The 22,114-nt window shown below is 40.0% G+C and overlaps 1 protein-coding gene across 3 annotated transcripts; it reads right to left on the minus strand.

The window, feature by feature from the left end:
* Positions 1–1,330: 1,330 nt before the first annotated feature.
* Positions 1,331–17,798, minus strand: LOC139288143 (GRAM domain-containing protein 2B). Of its 3 annotated transcripts, none has more exons than XM_070909404.1 (13): positions 17,707–17,798; positions 8,425–8,601; positions 7,355–7,418; positions 7,043–7,115; positions 6,849–6,952; positions 6,595–6,693; positions 6,273–6,344; positions 5,831–5,899; positions 5,560–5,656; positions 5,145–5,234; positions 4,649–4,754; positions 4,059–4,166; positions 1,331–3,523 (listed from the first exon to the last, which is right to left on the minus strand). In XM_070909404.1, exons 1-13 carry the CDS (start codon positions 17,796–17,798, stop codon positions 3,505–3,507), a joined length of 1,170 nt encoding a protein of 389 aa, XP_070765505.1. In that variant the 3' UTR covers positions 1,331–3,504. The 3 variants fall into 3 exon arrangements, with proteins under 3 accessions (XP_070765505.1, XP_070765507.1, XP_070765506.1); XM_070909406.1 differs by lacking the exon at positions 17,707–17,798 and adding an exon at positions 9,463–9,733 and having other exon boundaries at positions 8,425–8,598; XM_070909405.1 differs by lacking the exon at positions 17,707–17,798 and adding an exon at positions 9,463–9,733.
* Positions 17,799–22,114: the final 4,316 nt, after the last annotated feature.

The raw sequence follows: 22,114 nt of genomic DNA on the forward strand, positions 1-22,114 counted from the left end.
TAGAAATCATAGACTCCTGTGTGGTTTCGCTGCAGCTCTAATTCACTGACAATCTTCTTTTTTTTTTTTTTTAAATCTTGACCCCAACATTAAGAAAGCGTCTCACCTTTTTTCAGGGGTAATTGGAAGGCCAGCTAATTTGACACCATACATCCCCTAGAACAATCTCTCTCACACCTTATAATGCCGTGGACCATCGGACCCAACAATCCTAAAAAAAAAAAGGTTAGGCCACTGATAATTTTTATTCTACTTTAAAACATTTTTATTGTCTCTAGGTATAGCAAAACAAAGGCAAGTAAGAAACATTTTGTCATAATGCCGCTTTTAATCTATAAATGAGATAATACATGAACTGTCACTGATTTTTCTAAAACACACCAGGACATCTTGTAAGATTTCTTTGGTGGTGTGCGCCTCGGGGTGGGGGCCACTGATGAGAATTAAAATTCTAAATGTAGTGTAGTTTTCTACAGCGATGTCTGTATAAGAGATTCTCCACTAGATGGTGGTCTTACGCCACAGACAGGAGGCACGAAACACCACTGGTGCAAGATAAGGCCTGTATCACAAAGTGAGTTCACCTTACTTGCGCTCGCTCAGTTATCTGGTTTCACTTATTCACCCAACAATGAAAAGTGTGGCTGTCTGGTTTTAAAAAACTGGTTACCAGTTGGCTCTGTTGACCCAGTACTTACCAACCCGACTATGAGCTCATTTACATGAGTGAGGTGGGGTTTGGAACACATAGCCAATTGTGAGCATTATCAACAGCTCAGCAGCAGCAGGTTTAATAGTAGGTGAAGTTGAACTGTTGATCCCACTAGGCCATTGATAGAATTCAAGTATTCCTTTAGAATAAAAAAGCAAAAGAAATTGGTAATAATACAATATTGAGAAGTCCAAAGGCAACTGGACATGCTGCAGATTGCTTGAAGATGTAAAATTATCTTTTTGCATTAGAGGAGAAATGTCTGCAATAGTGTATAAATTAGTATTTAAGTATTTACTAGATTTTTGTATGTGGTCAGTAGATGCAGGCAGGGGTGAATGAATGATATATTCAGCAAAGTCTTATTGTTTAGACTGGGCTGATTCGCAGTTTTAATGCTCCCTACAATCATCAAATTAGACATTCAACACTATTAACAGGTTTCTGTCAAACCATGGATAATCTGCACTGGAAACACTTTGCTGCAATTGTATTTTTTTCAGTGTCAAAATGTATTGAATATGAAGATTTGAAGTTTCTTTTTGTGTATGTATGACCTCACAGATATTGGTGTAAAAAAGTCTTATGTAGGAACAGTAACAGCAAATACACAAAACATAATTTACTTCGCAACATTTGATTTATTTTTCAACAATAGCAAAGCCATCTCACAGAGACTACTTTGAATTACACAGAATGCAAATAAATATATAGGACCATAGTAGAATTAAGGACATTAACAATTGATACAAAATTATTTACAACACTTTGAATAGTGCAAAACCACACAAATACTGCCCTCATCATTGAGATTCTTGCATTGAGTCCATTCAAGGACAGTGGATGTGTGTGCTGCCCCCTGGTGGGGGGTTATAAGAACTGACAGTACTGTATATGGCATGTTGACAAAAACCTTAGCTTAACATAAGAAGATGACTTTCTTGAAAAAGGGTGTGGCAAACGTAAAACCACTCGCTGCACCTCGTCAAGAAGAGCTTCCACAACAAGGGTGATGTTAAATCATTAAGATGTGGTGTGGATATGCATCGCTAGGTTAGTTTATAAGGGTCATGAGGGGGGGGGGGTACAGAATGTCAACTCCGTCACGAGTACTGGACTTTGAAATGACAAAGGAAAAGATGACAACCTAAAACCACGTGGCAGGTAGTGCCCACCACCCCTGAGTGAAAACAATTAAAAAAAAAAAAAAAAAAAAAAGGTCTTAGCACCGTCGGATACCACATAACGCCAGCTTTGCCATTTCTTCTCAATCTAAACACGGAGTCTTGGATTGTGACAGGCACAACACATTTGTTAAAGTGCACTCGCTCGCTTGAGCCGTTCCCTTCACTCACTTCGTCTGTCTTTTTTTAAATTTTTTTTCTTCTTTCTTCTGAGATAATTTCTTCCCCACAAACATCAAGCTCAATTTAAAAACAGCACAAAAAAAGATAAATTACATTTTGCCATGCATAATAACTTGTTGCATATTGAAATTTTCTTTTTGGGACCACTTGTTTCGCTGTTGAAAACTTGGACCTTACAGCGTGGTGTGGTTGTGAATTCTCCGCGGGTGACAAGAGTGAGAATGCACATACAGCATCAGTCAAGTGTCAATATTGCAGACACATGCATGAACATTAGAAATACATTATTGGTGCTACTTTAAATAACCTGAAAATTCTAGAAATGCCACTTGGTCTTCAAGAGGCCTGTCAAAGAGAGAGAGGTTTGTACTGAACAATGCGTCCTGGTAGACAGAACATCAACAGACATCTGAACCACAGACTTTAAATCTACTTCTGAAGACCAAAGTCATAGAAAAGTCGTACACAAAATCACATGGATGCCTCTGAGACAACCTCTTCGTGTCCTATTGTACTAAATATTTGTGCATTGATGATGCATTCATCCAGTTGAGACTGCAGGGAAAAATAACCTCAGAGCATTGATCATTAAACTGATTTAAATCATGCCAAAGACGAGGAAAGTAATACCGCAATCATTGCTGGTTAGAGAAAGAGAGAAAGGATAAGACCATCAGGAGAGCATCAAGCCTCCGTGGGCTGATCTGATTTTGAGATTTCAGCAATCATCATTTCAACCCACAGCTGATTAGGAAGTTAATTCAAAGAGAAATACCCGACAGTTACTGAACTGAAGGACAGAGACAGATTTGTATATACCGCTGATAGATGGAAGGGTAAATAAGAGATAGAAAATCATTTAAGTCATCTCCGTGCAGTTACGCAAAAGACGTGCACTGTGTGCATCTTTGGCTATGCATAGTCTCAGGTGTTGAGGTGCAATAATACAGCAGGCCAATGCTGATTGGTATAGCCCTATTCAGACTGCATGCTCAGGGAGAAGAGCGTGTATATGAAGGACAATGGATAACACAAGTTCACAGATGTGGAACAGCTTGTCAGTAAAGTGACCGTCAACTCGGCTAGTGTGGCACAATGCTAAGTTAGAGCTGTTTGGCTTTGGTTTGAATGACACGACACGCTGCAAACAGGCAGTGTGTGCACGCATTTTGGCTCGGCTCTGTGTGACTAAGTCGTGGCATGTCCGTTTGTCTACTGCACTAGAGAAAGTATAGCCCTTCAAGTTAACAAGTTGTCTCTGAAATTGCACAGGTTGGCCATTTTTCCTCCAGCCAACAGCAGAGGCCATGTTGGGAGCACAGTCTGAGGACATGAAATTTCTCCCACACTTGTCTTGAGCTGGAAGAGGCCAAAAATAAATCCTCCAGTCATGAGTCAACCGATCTCTCCTTCAGTCGCTGAGTGTTATGTGTCTTGGTGGTACCTATGAAAAGATAAGAGGGAACCAGTTGAGAGCGGCATATTGAAAGCAAACTAAATACACACGTAACAATACTCAAGAAATTAGTTACTTGGCAACGAGGCTACACCTATTACAGGAATTCATTTGCCTGTTTCCTTGAAAGAGAACAAAGCAAATTATGCAACAGACTAAACACCAGATTAAAAAGGGAATATTAATGTCAATAATCATGTTCTGCAAACATACACGCTTTATTGCAACATTCCTATTGGCATGAAAACCTCTCAAGCTTGTTTTTTATTTTTTTCTTACGAGGCACACAACACTGACCACTAAGAGGCAGTAATGTGTAATAACTGACTTTACTGAATTTGTCTTTAATGGCACAGTGTAGTTGTCAGGCAGAACTGCTGTACTGGGTAGATATAAACTTCTCACTCAAACTTTTCAAGCTCTTTGGCAACCATCCTGTAAAGGGGTGTTTATGTCTGTTCATATTCAGAGAAAGCAGACCATGAAAAATAAAAGACTAAAATTGAAAGAGAAGACTTCTTACCCGCTCTGTAAAGTGAACTCAGGCAATGCCCCTAGGGATGTCAGCTGTTCTTCTAGGGCTACAATACGTAAACCAATGTAGCCGGAAGACAGCAGCAGCAGCACAACCCTGTAACATACAAAAAAAATGACACATTTACTGCCTTTTTCCTGCCTATTTATTCACTGTGATAGAGGTTAATGGTACAATGACAACCAACAACAGCTAAATACTTGATTAACAGCTATATTTTGTATAGTCCTTTTAGCGGGCACTAAAAGGACTCCATGTCATACTCGCATATCAATACATTGCACTACAGGGCTACTTATTTTGATCAGGCAGCCTTAGGCTTAATTAATGGGGTTTTCAAGAAATGCAGTACAAAATCTTTTGCAAAGATTTTTGCTTCCAATTTTCTATTACATAATGTGATCTTACAAGATCATCTAGTTTGTAACTAACAGAGCAGGTTTCTGAAATACCTCAGCCTTTCCTTTAAGGAGTGTGGCTTCGACAGTGAGCAGATTTTGATCATCACATTAAAAAGGAAGAAGGGAGAGGGAGAAGAGAGAAGACACAACATACTACAGAGAGGAAGTACTACTCACAAAATCAAGTAAATGAAGAGTAGAGTGTTGAGGGTGCTGGCCTCTCTCTGAACCAGCAGGGACTTGGCCTTTTCAGTCACATTCCAAACCCACGATCCACCTGAACCTGGAAAAGGACATTTAAAGATAGCATTAATATCAAGGTTCTCATGGTAGGTCGTACCTGTATTTTTTGTGGAGAGTGAGATGCAAAATGAGGCAAAGAGCAAACAGAAAAATTCTCTCAATATAAAACCTTTATGATTAAAAAGGAAATGAGTTTCTCTGTGACTATGAAATGTTTCAAACAGAAACATTTCTAAATGTATGTGGTGTCTGTCTATCTGGGGATCACAAGCAACTTTTTATCGCAGGCACCTAAAGTGCCTAAAATGATGGACAGTCGTCTACTCTCCCAGCCACTTTGACTGACTGTGATTGGCTAGTTTATTTATCAGAGTTTTCCAGGACTTAGCTGGTAACTAATGTTAAATAGCAATCTGTATGTGTGTCTTACCAGATACTGACAGCTCCTCTGAGGACGAGCTATCACTCTGCTGCATGTGTAGACTTCTGAAAGCCGAGCCATTGTCATTAGGCACTGCCTCTGAAGAGGGAAGAGAGATGTGGGAAAAGAAAATCAGTGTTAGCCTGCTATTTGACCTTGGACTTTGTATGTCAACTAGCTAGAACAGAAATGAGATTACGGCACCAAAACAAACTGTCAACAGTTTTTGTCCATCAACGCATGTCTGTTGTCAGCTGAAGATTAGCATTACCATCAACTCCCAGAAAAACACAATGATACTACATGACGAGTCCAGGTACAGGTAACATTTGTTATATATATATATATATATATATATTTGTTGGTTTGCTGTTTAGCATGTAAACACAATGTAAAGGATTAACAACTGGTGTTGACCTCTCACCTCTGTGTGGTCTGTGCAGAGGCTGGTCCTGTAAAGATTGTGACTCAGAGCCATCCAATTGGTCGAAGCTGTCGTCCAGACTGGACAGGCTGGAGTTCTGTGGAGATAAGGGAGAAAAGAATACCATCACAAACTGGTCTATCCTATAATTCAGCCATATCCATACTTCGGTGCTCCAAGACGGTTGAAAATAGGGACATTATGTGCTAATTGAAAAAAATGCGACCATTCAGACCTATGACATTTCCAATATTAAGAAAAGGTCTCTTACCACAAGTTTGCTCTTATCGAAGCTGTTCTCAGCTGAGGAGAAGACAGGGCTACTATTTGTGCTGCCATCCTGTAAGAGAGAGAAATGTTTAGATTTTACATAAAAGTGAAATAAAAGTATCATCATACGTATTATCATGAAGTGAATGGATTTGATAGTCTGCATGTTTTAACTGGATATATATATATAAAAGAAATTAGATATGCAACAAGGTTACAATAGCAGGGTTGCTGTCCTCTTTCCATAGTAAAATTTCTATGGAAAATCAATAGATTTCCAGAACTCAATTTGTGACTGAATTTAAGAGTCTGTTGTGACCAATGCACACTATTACAATACATCCACAGTTAAGGACATGAAGCAATGGGATTTTTGGGGTTTTTTTGTAATTTACTTTTAAAAAAATTTTAACAAGTTTTAAAAATGTTTTTTTGCAACTCACCTCTATCTGAGGACATACTGAACGCAGCAGCTGATAACAGGATTCTCTGTTCCGCAGCGACACAAACAGGTACTAAACAATGACAGGGAATATAAAAAAAAGTTTTTAAAAAAAGGTGTGAATATTAGCCATCTGCCCTGCTGGCAAACCTGAACGATAAAACACACTCAGTCATTGATTAGATTACATCTAAAGCAGAGTTCAATGTGGTTGAGCAAGGCTTACGTTTGACTTTGAACATCTCTAGTTATTAAAAAGAAGTGTATGACCTTATCAAGAGTCTATTAAGATGGCTGTGTGGGGCTGGAGTTGAGAAACTGACCTTGTCTCCTTCTGAGGTGCGGATCGACAAGGCGTTGGGTACCAGCAAAGCTGTGTTCTGCTTCTTCACAATGTGGATGCAAGAAACTGGAATTACTACCTGCAATCAAGCCCACAGACACAAAGAGAAAAAAGTCAAATCAGTGGTGAAATACCAACAAGAAATAGATTAAAATTGAGATTTTACATTACTATCCTGTGGGTATATAAAAACACATTAGGAAGGGAGGAAGCCAGGGCAGAGCTGCAGCCTACCTTAGTGTCCTTGAGTAGAACTGAGGAGTAGAAACAGGCATTGGTGTCAGTGATGTACAGCCGACCATGGTAGGGCACTTCCTTCTGCAGCGCACAGATGTATGCTGGGAGACGAGAGGAGCACAAAACACTTTTAGTTTTATGTGGTTCATTCTTTAAGTAATCCATTCTCCCTTTCATTTTTGTTGACCTACCATGTATCAAGTCTTCACTCTTGGGAATGTCTGGAAACAACTTGTGGAATGTCTTGTTGTGCTTTATGAAACTCTGAGAGAAGAAAAAATGTACAGTAAAAATCAAGACACTTCAAATGATTAGCAGAAAATTGGCTGTCTTGGCTTAAGAGCAGCTCTCAACACTGGTCCAGTTTGAGGCCAAACACCCATTCACCAAACAACATTAATAATATGAAGCACTAAAAGTACCACAAATGTCTGTACTTCCACCTGACAAGCATAATAATTTACTTCTTCAAATGTTTAAATTCAAAGTTATGGTGGACTTACACTTTGTGTGCCAGTGCCCTCCGTCCTCTCAAAGCCACTGCTGTCAACATCGAATGTCTGCGACCTGCAGGAACAAAGAACACAGCGGTCAATTTAGAAAGAAAGTCTGTGGCTTCAGCAGGTTAAAATTAATGTGAGAAGATACAGAGACACTACATGACTGCACACTTTAATGCTATGAAAGAAATAAGAGACATGTATTTTCATCACAACTCTCTGTAACCCCCTCTGAGTTCATAATGAATCCAAGGCATGATTTTAATTGGAAATGTACCCAACAAACATACCCAAAACAAAATATCAACATATCATATGTTCTTGACAGGGAAGGATGAGTATTTAATGATAAAATAATTTCATGTAAAATAGAGTTTGTTTTGTAATTCGGTTTTCTCAGACATTGGTGGCAGGTGTTTTGCAATCGGTGCTCATCGTGCCCACTGTAAAATTCCAGTTGTATAAATAGACCTATTCCTTGACTGAACTTTGGTTAGTGTTGATGTTCCTCATTCCAAAGTGATATATGTTGAAAGAAGCTGGGTAATCACCCTGCTGCATGGGCAGCAGCAGGGATGAAGACTGTTCTTCACACCAACAAATATCACAAATCTACATCAAACATTTGAATCATGTGAGAACACAGTCAGTCGACAACGGCTGTGCAGTCATGTGTGTGTCACGACTGAACAGCAGCTGAGAGTAAGCTCAGGTCTTGTGATGCATGTTCAGAATAGCTGCGAGTCACCACTACATCCAATGTAAGATTTTATGCATTTCAAGACAGAGATAATATTTCCCCCACATCTAATACCAATTTAAGAGTCTGCAAGATGACTCACTTAAATTTTCAGTTTTTAAAACAATTATAAAAATAGAAATAAGTGTGACAGTAAGACGATCTGTGTTTTACATAAAAGGTGGCTCATCATGAAACTGCAAAAAGCTTAGCCTCTGTATGTGTATTTACACGCACCTCTGTATGTGCGTGTAAATAATTATATTTAACATCATTTACTGCAGACAACTTATGGCATTTTGCATAATTCCCAGTCTTTCCCCATCAGTCTTACCTGACGGCCACTTGTCTTGTGAGGGTTTTGTGCTGTTGCTGGATCTCGAGCTGGGCCGCCTCCAAGCTCAAGGCTTTCCTGGACTCAGCCTTCTTGACGCTGCCATTGCTTAGACTGCTCCTGCTTTTCTTCAGTTTGGCTGGCAGCCCGCCACCACTGCTCTCTACTGGGTAGCTGCTGGATATGGGGGGGGGGGGGGGGGGGGGGGATTTAGAAACATGCAAAATGTTGTTTTACAATCATTTTCATGTGCATATACAATTGGAAGAGTTACAGCAAGGACATTACACAGCACGATTATCTGCCACTTCACAGCCAAAAAAACACACTGATAAAACTCTTCACCTTGTGAGACGCCTGTCACAATCTCCTGTACGCTACAGAGCGTCATCATCCAGCAAGAACAACATAATTAAATACTCCACATTTTAACAGCATACATCAGGCTTTACATTGACTTGGGTTTAAGATTTGGTTTGTTATCAAACATTGTTTAGAGATTTTATTAACTAAATCACTTCATTTCTACTCAAATTAGAGGTTATGTGATGACTGGACTGACATTTGGCAGACGACGGGCTTATCTTTACGATGTGATGGGAAAGGTTACTTTTTTCCAAATCAGAAAGTTTTATTGATATATGTTGCGTCAGCGCCGTACACCTCCTGGCTGCTTTACAAGCTGATCAACGTATGCTCATGCTCTAAAACTGACAAGCCTCTGAAAATATGCCAATTCAATAAACTGTAAAAGAACCAAACTGTTATGTAAAAGAAAGGTTGCAGGATTTACTAGAGCCAATGTACTCTACAAAAGCTATGGCCGTGCCACAAATTCATTGAAAGACTGAGAAGCCTGCTCAACGCTAATGACACAAATCTGAACCTGTAAATGATATTAACAATGATAATACAGGACAAATAGACTACACAAAACAAGCTGACTGTTTGAGTGAAGCCTAAAAAAAAAAACTAACAAAGACAATTTCAACTTAACACAACTAATAAGAAGACAAACAACAACAAAGACCACCTTACCTGGTCAATTTAAATCGCTTTGATGAACGAAAACTCATATACCTACTGACAGTAGGCATTTCCTTTTCGTATAGAAAAAACAAATAAACTCAAAACGCTATTGTCTGTAAGCTACACTCACTGGCCAAAGCTAAGACGTAAAAAAATAAAAAGACACTAAGATAATAAAATGCCCCAAAAAGATTGTTATAGCTCCTCTTAATGTTCTAAATGTGTGGTCCAAGAGTTGTAGTTCTAATTAAGTCAGGGTCCTTCACCACATCCTGCCAGAAAAAACTGTTGGGGAGTTGAAGAGTGAATGTGCTAGTAAGAGGAAGCCACTTTGTGTTGAGAATGGTGTGACACTCCGTAGTGAGTGACGTCAAACTCAACCACTCCCCCAGAGCAACATACCCACAATCTCACTCACACACACACACACACACACACACACACACACACACACACACACACACACACACACACACACACACACACACACACACACACACACACACACACACACACACACACACACACACACACACACACACACACACACACACACACTGCACTGACATGTTTAAGAAAACAAGCCCTATCCCATAAAATCTTCCACTGACAAACATTATCCAAAATCAAAATCCTGTCTTGTTGGGATTTGTTCTGGTAGGGCAAAACAGGATCAGAGTTCGAAAAAAAAAAAAACCAGCTCTGTGAGTGAGAAAGTAAAATACTTGTGAGTTGCTCAGACTGGCCCATCTAGGAGTGGTGTGTTATCCATGTCTCCCCTCAGGTAATGAACCATACCATGGAGATAGACTAACAACACAACCTCAAAATTCCTCCTTAAACTCGCTCAGTATGCTAACAACTTATTTAAAAGAAGTCAGACATTTGTAGAAAAGTGACACCGACTCTCAACAACTGGCAGCACAATATTAAAATAAATATGAATTATAGTACATAGGGTGTTGCACTGCTAAAGTCCTGACATTTAACCTTTTTTCAGACTGGATCCTTGATGAAGGAGTTTGTGCAACTTTCTTTTACCCTGTCAATAACCCCCCGTCTCATAAATGAGCTGAATATCTCTACCGTGTCACCTGAGTAATACAAGGTCAGACAGAAAAAGAAAAACAAGAAAATGCAGCTTCAGCTGGATGTCTACCCTGTAATTGGTCTCAACTGACTATCAAATGGTGACCGGCAACACTTAACCTCATATCAGTGCAAAAAGAGCTTTAAAAACCATTCTAGATGTTTTCCTGTATATTTTTTTACATACATTCTTTAGTGTCATGAAAGCTTATGTTTTTCTGTACTGTTTTTGACTGTTCAGTAATTAACCATGTTAAGTAAGACCCATTGTGGTAGGTTCATTGTCGAATGTACATTGCTCTACTCCATAAACTTGAAGGAAATAACCAACCATTAAACAGATGTCCTGTGTTCTATAAAGAAAATCCAAAGCAGATAATAAAGTTTATAGCAAGTAAGCTACTGTAGATGGTGTCCAAACAAAGGCAACACACAACTGACCAGGTGTTCAAATATGCTCACCTGAGCCTGGGGGGTTAATGCAGCAGGGCAATATAGGCAGTATTAAGAGAGTGTTTGAATTTCTCAACAACTTCCTCTCTTTAGCTCAGGTCTAACCGTAACCATTAACAAGTTCACGCTGAAGTTGCTTCCTGTAACTCTTGGGAAGCCACAACACTGGCTTTAGTAGGACGTGTTAAAAAACAGAACAAAACCTCAGTTTAACGTTTGTGTTTTTTTCACAGATGCTGTGAATGTAGAAAATTTAAATACTTGGTAATGTTGTCAATTATCTGTACCCATATTAACATCATGTTAATAGACACAACCAGACTGGCAGACAGCCACTCAATTCTACTCTGTGTCTAATGTTTATTGCAGAGGTTCCAGGAAATACTGCCATTGTCTTTATACTGGCACGTTGAAACAGTACTGTTAAGAAACATCAGGCAGAAAACCCCCACTAATCTAATAATCTAATACCTATCCATGCAACATTCAGGTTTCTGTGAAAAGTACATTTCATGCCAAGCCTGTCTCAATGGAGGAAATGGAGTCAGCTTAATAGCATATAAAAGTGTTCAAGGCCAAGGCCAAAGCCATCAGGGGTGATCAGGTGCATGAAAAAAAACAACAATCACCAAAAGGAAAAAAACCTTGTTAAAAAATGACCTATGTACTGCATAAAAGCGGTGTTTCTTAATGATCACTTTGGATTTACGAAGCAGGAGGTGGCCTACCTGAAATGGGTGTGTAAAGGCCTTGACCTCTGACCTACTTCCTTGTTGTTGGAGCTATGTCATACCACCTGACAAAATCAATGTTGGGCTTAGCACGCCTGACATTTCAAACCAATCATATGAAATTCTCAGCAGCAGCAGATTAAAATGGACATGCACGAGTTTATAGGGGCATATTTATCTGGACTCAAAAACAGCAACCTCACATGATGACATGTTCTGTGAAATAGAGATTACACATTACAGTTTGATTCATTTCTTTATCTGCATTTGCGCTAATATTATCTTAGGACACCAGACAAAATCACTTCATCAGAGAGCCTCGATGGTCATTAGCTCAGATATGTGACCACTATGCTAGCATCTTAGGATTTACAGAGGATCCATTGAGGGAAAAAAAACAAATCAGTTCAACTTTTTCAGGGAAACGGGCTGTTCAGAAAAATAATTCATAATTCAGATATGAGACTGATGACCACATGATATAAGTGCAACTAAAGGTTTTACAAACTCAATATTCTTTCCCACAAACATGCAGCCAGCCTTAGTTTTAAAGTAAGGAGAAAATATAGCCAAACAATTAGCCTACAGTTACTCAGTGTTGCTCAAGTCAGCCCTGCCTCATCTCAAACAGTTTAAGAAGTACTGGCTGGGATCAGAAACTGGATACAATTGCTCGTCTTACCTTCCCAGATCCTCAGAGCAATGAGGATCGGCCACAGCAGCCTGTTTGTTCAAAGAGCCTTTCCCTCTCTCCATGACCAACAGAGTTTTCCCTCCACGTTTCCCACGATCTCTAAATGCTTGTAGCCACTACTGGTCGAGGCAGCCAAATGAAGTATGGCAGCTGAATCTTTTGCACTTAGACCCTGAGCATCGACAGCCAAATCGAAAGGGTGTAAAGGTCTGTTTTAGAGTGACAAAGAGTTTAACATGCAGATAATACCAGAAAGACACAACAGGATAGAGACGAGAAAGAGGAGGGGAAAGAGAAACAAAAAAGACTGGTTGGGGTTAAAGCTTTGAAATGACCTCCCAAGCTTTGTCCTCTCTGAGGCAGTCTCAGGCTGTGTTGTCGTGGAAACAGCTATAACAGTAGGGGGTCAATGGTGGAAATGTGGGGGTGAGAGGAACATTGCCAGGCTATTCTCAGTTTAGAAGGCCTAACAACAACATTCAATAGCCCGTTCTCAATAACAACAAGGAGATGGCTTTAAAAGCAGCCAGTGATCAATGTGCATGACAATAGTTAGCTCATGCTCTTTGTGGATGATGTAAATGTGCCACCACACACGAGAATATTTGTGTTTGAGTGGAGGGGAAAAAGGAGAAGATCAGAATATATAATGAGGAAACAGGCAATAGACTAATGTGGTGTACTGTAAATGTAGCAAACTCTTGTTTGTTTCATTCACAAACCTCAGCTGAGAGCCACCGTTCATCAATAGTCCACATATCACTCTCTAACTCTCCCGTCTAACCACCACCTGCCATGTTTTCACTGTAAACCTCTTGCCGTTGACCTGCAGGATGAATGCTGTGTTATAAATAGATTTTACCATAATCAAAATGGCACAGGTTTGATCCTTGCTACAGCCATGTGGCCTCTCTGAGTTATTGACTCTGAAACTGAACCTTCTGCTTGCTCCCCAGCAGACTACACATTTGTCCTGTGTGCCAACAATATAAGCTGTCAATGTTGGATTGCAGGCTATCTATTGATGTCAAAGGTTCAACGGAGCAATGGGCCACTGTTTTATCATTTAACACTGCTACCCCTGATTGTACAAGGTCACTTCCTAAATCTCTTCAGCCATAGTGCAAACGTTCCACAACATTCAACTTAAAAGCTGCACAATGCTTGTGAGGAGGTGCAAGGGCTCTTCCTAATTGGACAACTAACTTCACCACTTGTGTTACTGACAGTTTGATGGAATTATATATTTGTTGTGCTATAAATGTTAGTAAACTGAAATGTTGCTGTGGTGAGTCTAAAGATAATGAACTGCACAAATCAAAATGCATGTGTACAAGGCTGACACTTGCCCCTTTATGATATAAAACAGGGCAGGATTTTTCCAGCACAGGACATTCCAGCTAGCAAAATAACTCCTCTGGGTACAGAGTTATGCTGCTTTTATTTGCTGTTCCGAGATGAGACGGATGATCCCAGGAGTCCTGCTGCAGACGTCAGCCATACGTCAGCTGGTCTTCAGTGCTAGTGCCCCAAAGACAAAATTGCTTCTGTACATCATGCTCATGTCAAAGCTTTCCTACAGCCAACATTGCTGCTGTAACAACACGAGCCCCGCGTTCACATGTGAAGCTGACAAACATTTTACATCTATGTCATCTCTCAGATCAGCTGAGAATTTGCAGAACCAGATAGTGTGAGAGCACCATCTTCTGGAGAGCCTTGGATAATTTCCATCACGTGAGCTGCTGATTCGTCGTCATCCAATCAAAACCGGTTTAGTCGAAAGCATAACAGATTGTTGCAGCTGTGTTTTGTTGAGCCAAATGGGACAGTTGAGATGTTGACGTTTTTGCAAACCAAACCAGACCAATGACTTCAAAACCAACCATGCAGCACAGAGTCCTAATATGTGATAATCTAGTTTGAGCAGTGTGCCACAACAAAAAACAAATTTCACTGTGCAGCAGGGTTTAAATTTGGCCTACTTTATGACAAACAAAAAAATGCCAAATGAGAAAATTAAAGACAACCCAAAATATTATTCTGGGTAGAACTGAAAGGGATTATGTGTCTGTGCATGTATGTGTTTGAGCTTCAATAGAGCACTCAGGAGGGGCAGGGAAGTGAGCCAGTGGTCATGGCAAAATAATATGCAGTCTGTGGCGCCCTGCCAGGGCTCAGTCTGCAGGAAAACTGTGTGTGTGTGTGTGTGTGTGTGTGTGCCAAGTGGAACAGAGTGTGTCTGTGTGCATGCGTTACAGTATGTGTGTTTGAGTGGGAAGTCATGTGGCCTTGTGCACGCAGCATCTCTCTTCACTTCCTCTGTGCTAACTGGGCACAGAGACAGAGAGGGTCTTTCTTCAAGGCGACTCAGAGTACTTTCAGGGACCCGGCATGTGAGCAGGGGGGATGGAAAATTCCACCTGAATTTAAAATCGTTAAATGTAAAAGTAGGCCACTCTACTGTATACAAGGGGGGCTTGGATTTAATCTACAGTAGAATTTTGTTGATCTCAGCTCCTCAGAACAGCAGGCTGTCTGGGTGAATAGTCATATCCAAAATTATTACATGTGCCACAGCCATTTCAAGTCAAAAATTACAGGTCAGTTTCGGCTGAAATACCATCCATCTTAAAATGTCAAAATATCTTGAATAACAGAGCAGGAGGGTTCATATATGTATCATGGAGGGCAAAGTCTACAACAGGCGATGATTTCACTGATTAATGATTTCACTGATTAATAACAACCTGCTGAATACCTCCTGCACATGAGTATACTTCTGAGGCAATATATGTAAATATATATATTGTATCCACACTGAGTTTTTGCTGTGCTAGGAATGTACAAAAATATCCATGGCATTCTTCACATGAAAAAAAAAAGGCTAATGCAGATACTACAGTCTTCAATGAGCATCTTACCTTGACACAGTGATGTCAAGGCAGTGTTGCCACTTTTCAAAAGGGACTAGGTTTCTCTTGAAATCAAGGTACTATTAAAACAAAGCTGACTTGCACAGTCTTTTATGACCAATGAAAGGACATTTTATCAGCAAGGTATCATACCAATGGTTATTCTGCTAGTCAAAGCTGAGCAGAGCACTGACAAGCTTCACATGTACAGATAAGCTTGTATAAAGCCTCATGTGTCTAAAATTAGACTGACCTATGACAACTACTTTAGGTGGAATTCACCAGGCTACTGCGAGTACCAAAAGGTGAAACAGCTGAGAAGAATATAGCCTTTTTCTTGGCTCTGTGCAGAGGAGTGGTCATTAGCACTAGCCTGACAGAGGCAACACATAATTTCAACCGTGACCGGCTGGTTAGTACGAAACCCTTCATTTAGTGATAAACAGTCCTGCAGATGTGGTTTTCATCCTCTAACTTGGGCTTTTCCTCTACGCCTGCAGCACATCTCATAATTTAGACCTATACGGTCTTCACTACCCACAGAGGCAAGGAAGCTCTGTCCTGGGAACATCTTCCAGGAGCCAACAGAACGCCTGCAAAGCTGCCCCACCCAGCCTATTCCAGGCTCCTCCATCTCAACAAGCTTTGCAGCTATACCAGGTTCTTCCCTATTGAAACAAGGCTATTCATATTTTGCCACTGTGTGCATTGCAAACCTGTATGCAGAGCGACTAACAATGAGCTAGCAAGTAGGTGCTCAGTGTTAAGGCGTTTGGTGTATTTGCTACCTTGAACTGCTTGGTTACTCTGTAACAATTCCTTTTGGCATTTTCACCTTCATACGGAAGATTTAAGTGTATGAAGATGAAACAGACTACAGACTACATGGTCAGAGCCTCACTAAGGCCTGACACTGCCACAACACTCTCATATGCATGTGTGTGTTGTGGAAACAGATAATCACCCCACATACCAAACTACAGACACATCATAGCTATGCTGATAACCAGAGGGCCACGTCTGATTGATAGGGCTCTTGTACTCAAATGGCTATCTATGGTGAGGAAAGTGACAGGCAAAGCTCAGAGGACGAGGAGTACTAACAGCGAGAAACAGGGAGCATTTATATAACACCATGTACCACCTGTGGTCGACACATGGGAGCTAAAAATAGGCTTTTCTGAGAAAACATAGGCTTGCTCGTCCCATGTGTGACAAGCGTGTGTGCATGTTCCCTTGGGGTAGACGGAAACACAATATGTGGGTGCATGCTTATAAGAGTGTGTGAGGTTGTGTATAAATGTGCCTCTGCCAGGCTGGTCTGCTCTGGATCTCAACGGGGCTAGATCATCCATGATCATGATGGAGGGACAATACGTGATGGCAGTCTGATCCACATAGGCCAGTGGATGAAGTCATGATTTCCGAGCAGGAGGCACAAGCGAGATTAAGAACCGACCAAATCTGGACCTTCTTTCCTTTATGTCACTCTACCACATGTAATGCTGTTTATTTACCCTGCCTGGAATAGATTAGCCAGCTACTAGACACAAACAACACACACATATAACACCACAGCAATGTGGGTCAATCATTATGTTCCTGGAAAAGGTTCAATGAGAAAACAAACAAAAGATAACAAATTAAACCCTCTTCACTGTGTCTGTACAAACATTTCACAGCAAAGTCTGATATTAAACTTGACAATCCTAACCTATGAACATATTTCCCTGATAATGTTTACCAGAAAATGGCCCTAATTCTGCTAACGAGTAATTACATTTAACCACCGCAGCTTACTTAAGCAAGCTATATCAACGATGTCAGGTGCTTCGGTCACGAACAGCTCAATCAATGACTAACGTTAGCTAAGCCAACGACGTAACGGTAATCTTATGCTAAAACACAGTGTAGATTCTCCAGTATTGGTGGTGCTACTGTACACTAATATTGCCAAGATGCTCGCAACAGCCACCGTGCACAATTACGGACTGCTTTTTAATTCAGAGGCCAACAATAACTGCTTTTACTGTTTAATTTCAGTATCAGTGAGTGACTGATTTAGTCACTGTAACGTTAGCTTAAGTTAATTTAAATGCCAACACATCTTCAGTCAGGCGGATGGCTAGCCTGCTAGCATTATCTTACCACTGACTGAACGTATTCTCCCCATACGTACATTTCAGTTAAAATCAACTACTAAATCATATCTCCCAGTTCTGTGTCAAATAGTACATTAAGATGAGATAAAACCATCCAACCGTATCGGACAGGTTGTTGTCATTAAATAAATGCTAACCGTTAGCATCCACCCTGTTGATGTTGCTCACCGGCAGATAGCGGTTCAGCTAGCCACATTAATTCTGCTCACCTCTCTTTCATGAAGTGCTTGATTCTGACTATGGCCTTCTCGTCGATCTTCCGGAGGAAGGTTTTCAATCTCTCCCTCTTATTTTCAAGCATCCTTCCCTCAGCCAGTGGTCGTCGGTTCGAGCAGAAACGACCCTCCACGCCAAACTCCACCGTTCTTGTTTGGCTTCTGCTTTTTTTTTCTTCTCACATCATCTACGGCTGATTAAGATAATGAGTTTAAATCGGACCAAGTCAGCCGACCAATCAGCATCGGCGACGACTTGGGAAAAACCGGTCATGTCAGACCGGTTCCCCAATCAGAACGGGGTAGTTGGTTTACACCGACCGCCCATTACCTTATAGGGTAGTCGGGTTGTCCCTTTCTTGAGACCTATATAAGGGAGGGCCTGCGTTATCATTGTCCTAGTGTAGTCTTTTTAATCAATAATCTACATGTGGATTTAACATTTCACGTGTGAATAACATGGTGAATACACATTGTGGTTTAACAACAGTGTCATGTGCCATGTGCCACATCACACTTAACTTTCCTGTAATCTCACAGAGAAAATTACTCTTTCTGGTACACCAGGGTGGGGCAATAGCCAGTACTCTTTTATATACTGCTTTACATCCACAGACAGAAAGTTGAATTTTATTGTATGAAGGTAAACCTATACCCTAAATATAATGCTATACCCTAATATTATTAGTAGTAACAGAAAATAGCACACATGTTCATCTGATTAAGGTATACTGCTATTGTCAGTTATCTTTAATAAATAACATTTAGGCTTTTAAACCACAATAATAATCCTTTATTATTGAGTATTGAGTACTGAGTATTTTGGTTTGATGAACTACAAAGGCACCCATAAAGTTAAAAAGTGAGATCACTTTAATCTCATGAATCATAATGAGCATGTTCATATGAATTGAAGTGGACAAGGCTGGTCAATTGCTCAGTTGGTGGCTTTTATTCAAATGCCACACCATGAAACACTTCATTTGGCCCAGTATTGTGCATGAAGCTAATGAAGTGCCAAGTCTCTTACCTCCCCCCTTACTGGAGAAAAAGGTAACAACTGCAGCAACAAATGCCGAAGTCATGCACCTACTGTACAATCAACAGACCAAGGCCACAAGACCAAAGTTTAAATAGTCATTGTAGTCACACTGGATGACTGAGTGTGTTACTTGTGACCTTATGTACTAAGAATATGGAATATGCTCCAGAGGGGTAGTGTATCTTTTTATGTTAAAAGCTTGGGTTTGAGCCTCCTGTTACAGCAATTATTTGGAGTGTCTTTGAGCAAGTTGTATGAAGGTTTTCTGTAGCTGCCCCCGAACAATGACGTCTGTGAGGAGCACCCCCCACCCCCCAATTAAAGGTAAAAATACATAACATAGATCATGGCATTGGTGCTGCTTTTCTCAGTTCTTCAGTACATTTTTTGTACTCTAAATATTCTATATATATAATATATATGTTATCTAACACTGATATTTTAGGAATGACATTCTTATAATCACTTATAATAATCTTTCTTGATGTCATTGACACGTCACGTCATGACAAATCAGTAAAACACAGTTCACACTGTTTACAACACAGCTTAGTCAAGCTCATTCTTGACTCACTCTCTCTCTCTATTGATAGAGACCTTGAATCATAATAAGAAAACCAATCATAATCAAGTAGCAGTTTAGAGAAATGCACACAGATCTTAGCATTGAAAGCCCTTTTTTTACACTAGGCAGCTCAGGCACCGCCATGCCACCAGGAACAGAGGAGGCAGTGTACTGCCACATGACACAGCAAACACACCACCCTCACACAATCTGGCCTCCACCAACCAGCCCCCGGTCTTCCCTTCCGTCTCCTCTGCCAGGAAACAAAGCAGATAGAGAGGAGGAAATCACGCTTCATAAGGAAGTATGTGATGCAATGAGGGGGTGTTGATGCAGCGTAGGCAGTAAGAGGCTTCTCTGCGTTGATTCATCAGTGTGACAGTTGGATTAAGAATTGGGCAAAATGGGGAACCACGCAAGGACCCAGGATTCACAAAAGCCCCAGCTTCACAGTGTGTCAGTTTGTTTGAGGTCTTTTGATTAATCCCAAATTTGTTTGGGAATACAAAATATGCACAATATCATGACCTTGAGGCCCAGTCTTGTAGAGAGGCACTGTGTGTCAGTGAGACGTGAAATTGACATGAAATTCACATTCAGCACAGGAGACCATCACTGCCGAATGAAAACTGTATTTCCAAATGTAAAAAAACCCTAAACAAAGAAAATAAGAAAAAATTATAAAAAAACAACATGTTTATTCTTCACAGCGTCTCAGTCCTTCAAGACCACACATTTTGCTAATATTAAAAGTATTATAAATTATATAATATTAGTATATTAAGAGTCCTTAAGCTTGAATTGTACACCCTTGGTCAATATTTGTAAATGACTTTAACATTAGTGAAAAAAAAGTTTAACAAAACGCACCATCTTTTCAGAGCCAATGAGCTGAGAGTCACATAAGAAGCATACGCATATTTAAAATATGCTTTTGTAAACAGGAGAAATCCTTTTCTTTTAGCTTTCATTTTCTGGTTCTTATTATTCTCTTTTGTATGTCTATAATACATAATCACTGAGTCAGGAAGCTTTGGCAGGCTGTGAATCTTGCACGTGTCATTATTGTTTGCATCTAAAGTTGCTGAGCTGTTAATATAAAGTTTCATTTTTATATGCATTAATCTCCACAGACTAGACTTTGTCTTTCAGTTACCTACAAAATTAGGAAGCAAAGGCTTTGTCTTAACCTATACTGAATCAGTAGCTGCAAATGACATATGAAGAAGGGTACACCTTTTTGAAAAGTATTGGTATAAGAGTGTAAACAAATTACAAATCAAATATTTCAGCAAATGCAGAATAGGGATTTCACACTTCCAGATACAACTGTGAACTCATTCAACTTTTGTCCTTGATGAGCCAGTGAACGATGAAGACCTTTATGTTAAGATCTTGGAGAGTAGATGTCCTTCAACAGCCAATTAAACACATTAAAGGTCCTCTCCTGTTCAGCAAATCTGATGCTAGCTGAGTTTCAACAAACTATTTGTACTTGTACTGCCAGTTACACATCTGGGAAATCAGAGCCAGTCTGTTATCTCTAATGTTGTAAGTCAGACATCTGTTTGCTTTAAAGGAATATAAATAGAGGCTATCATGTATGACTCTGCAAGAAAGCAAGCAAGATGTCTTTTGCTTAGAGGAATGCCTATATTATCTGTTGCAAAAGGAATGTTTTGCCAGAGAGCTCCTCATTATCAGCTGCTGGAGTAAACACTGACCTTGGGAGGCTAGCAACACCTTGGCCTGGAAAAACGAGGCTATGACGCACAGACAGCTGCAGCCATGCACGTTAGAGCACAGGTGTGCAGGAATGCTTATGAAGCAGGATTAAAAAGCACATCACAGGCTGTACCCCAACTGCACAAAGATGAAATGTAAAATTTGGGGGCATACATGTCAAAAAATATTTTCTATTTCCAAACGAAGCCCAATATACGACAGTATTACTCAGAACTATACATGTCAGAAATAAAATGATATAAATGTCTGACAGAAATCCACAGAACATATATTAAAAACAGTGAAGCATTATGTTATGGCAGCATAAATTGCCATGTGACTGCCATTCAAATAGGAAAGATTTTAAATCTAAATTTAAAAAATAAATTGAGGCATTTAAATCAGTTAACTATTATATAACTGAGCATCTCAAACCTTGTTTTACTATATACCCATACTAAAAGAACCTTTGTCTGAGGAGACACAATGGGATCACAATGCTGTTGACACATTCCCAGCTGGCATTTTAGAATGTGATTTTTGTGGAATTTCCAAATCCAGAGAGAGAGATAAATAGCTTTTTGTACCCTGACACCCTTGGAATATGTTGATCAAATCATGGCTCTCTGTCCAGGCATCCGTTCAAGCTTCGGGTCAGCTGATGAGTGGAAATCCCTAGCTATCCAAGCAATCGAAGTCTTTATCTGTTTCAATCTGTCTCAGACACACAGAAACATGGAGAAAATGTGTGTCTCATCATACATTACACAGTACCATAGATGTGTTTCCATCATATGTCATACTCCAGAATTTCACAAAAGGGATGTTTCTTTTTCATAATTAATTAGGGCATAATTACATCAAATTTAATTTAGGATTTAGGATACTGAGTGACTTATATCTCGTATTATTTACTATTATCTTAAGGGCTTTTCTGCCATGTGTACACACATTTTGCTAAAGTGAGGTAGGAAACTGATATTTATAAAACTTGCCAGTATAAGAAGCACAAAACACCTACGTGAATTAAACATCTGTCATCTTCTGTATCTGTGGGGTCAGAAAGGTCA

The sequence above is a fragment of the Enoplosus armatus genome, chromosome 7, assembly GCF_043641665.1.
Source record: "Enoplosus armatus isolate fEnoArm2 chromosome 7, fEnoArm2.hap1, whole genome shotgun sequence".
Lineage (NCBI taxonomy): Eukaryota > Metazoa > Chordata > Actinopteri > Centrarchiformes > Enoplosidae > Enoplosus > Enoplosus armatus.

Coding starts and splice junctions, on each gene's coding strand:
- LOC139288143 (XM_070909404.1), bottom strand. CDS start 17,798: ATGCTTGAAAATAAGAGGGAGAGATTGAAAACCTTCCTCCGGAAGATC. Junction 6,345..6,594: donor GCACCTCAGAAGGAGACAAG/GTCAGTTTCTCA, acceptor GTCATTGTTTAG/TACCTGTTTGTGTCGCTGCG. Junction 5,657..5,830: donor TCGATAAGAGCAAACTTGTG/GTAAGAGACCTT, acceptor TTATCTCCACAG/AACTCCAGCCTGTCCAGTCT.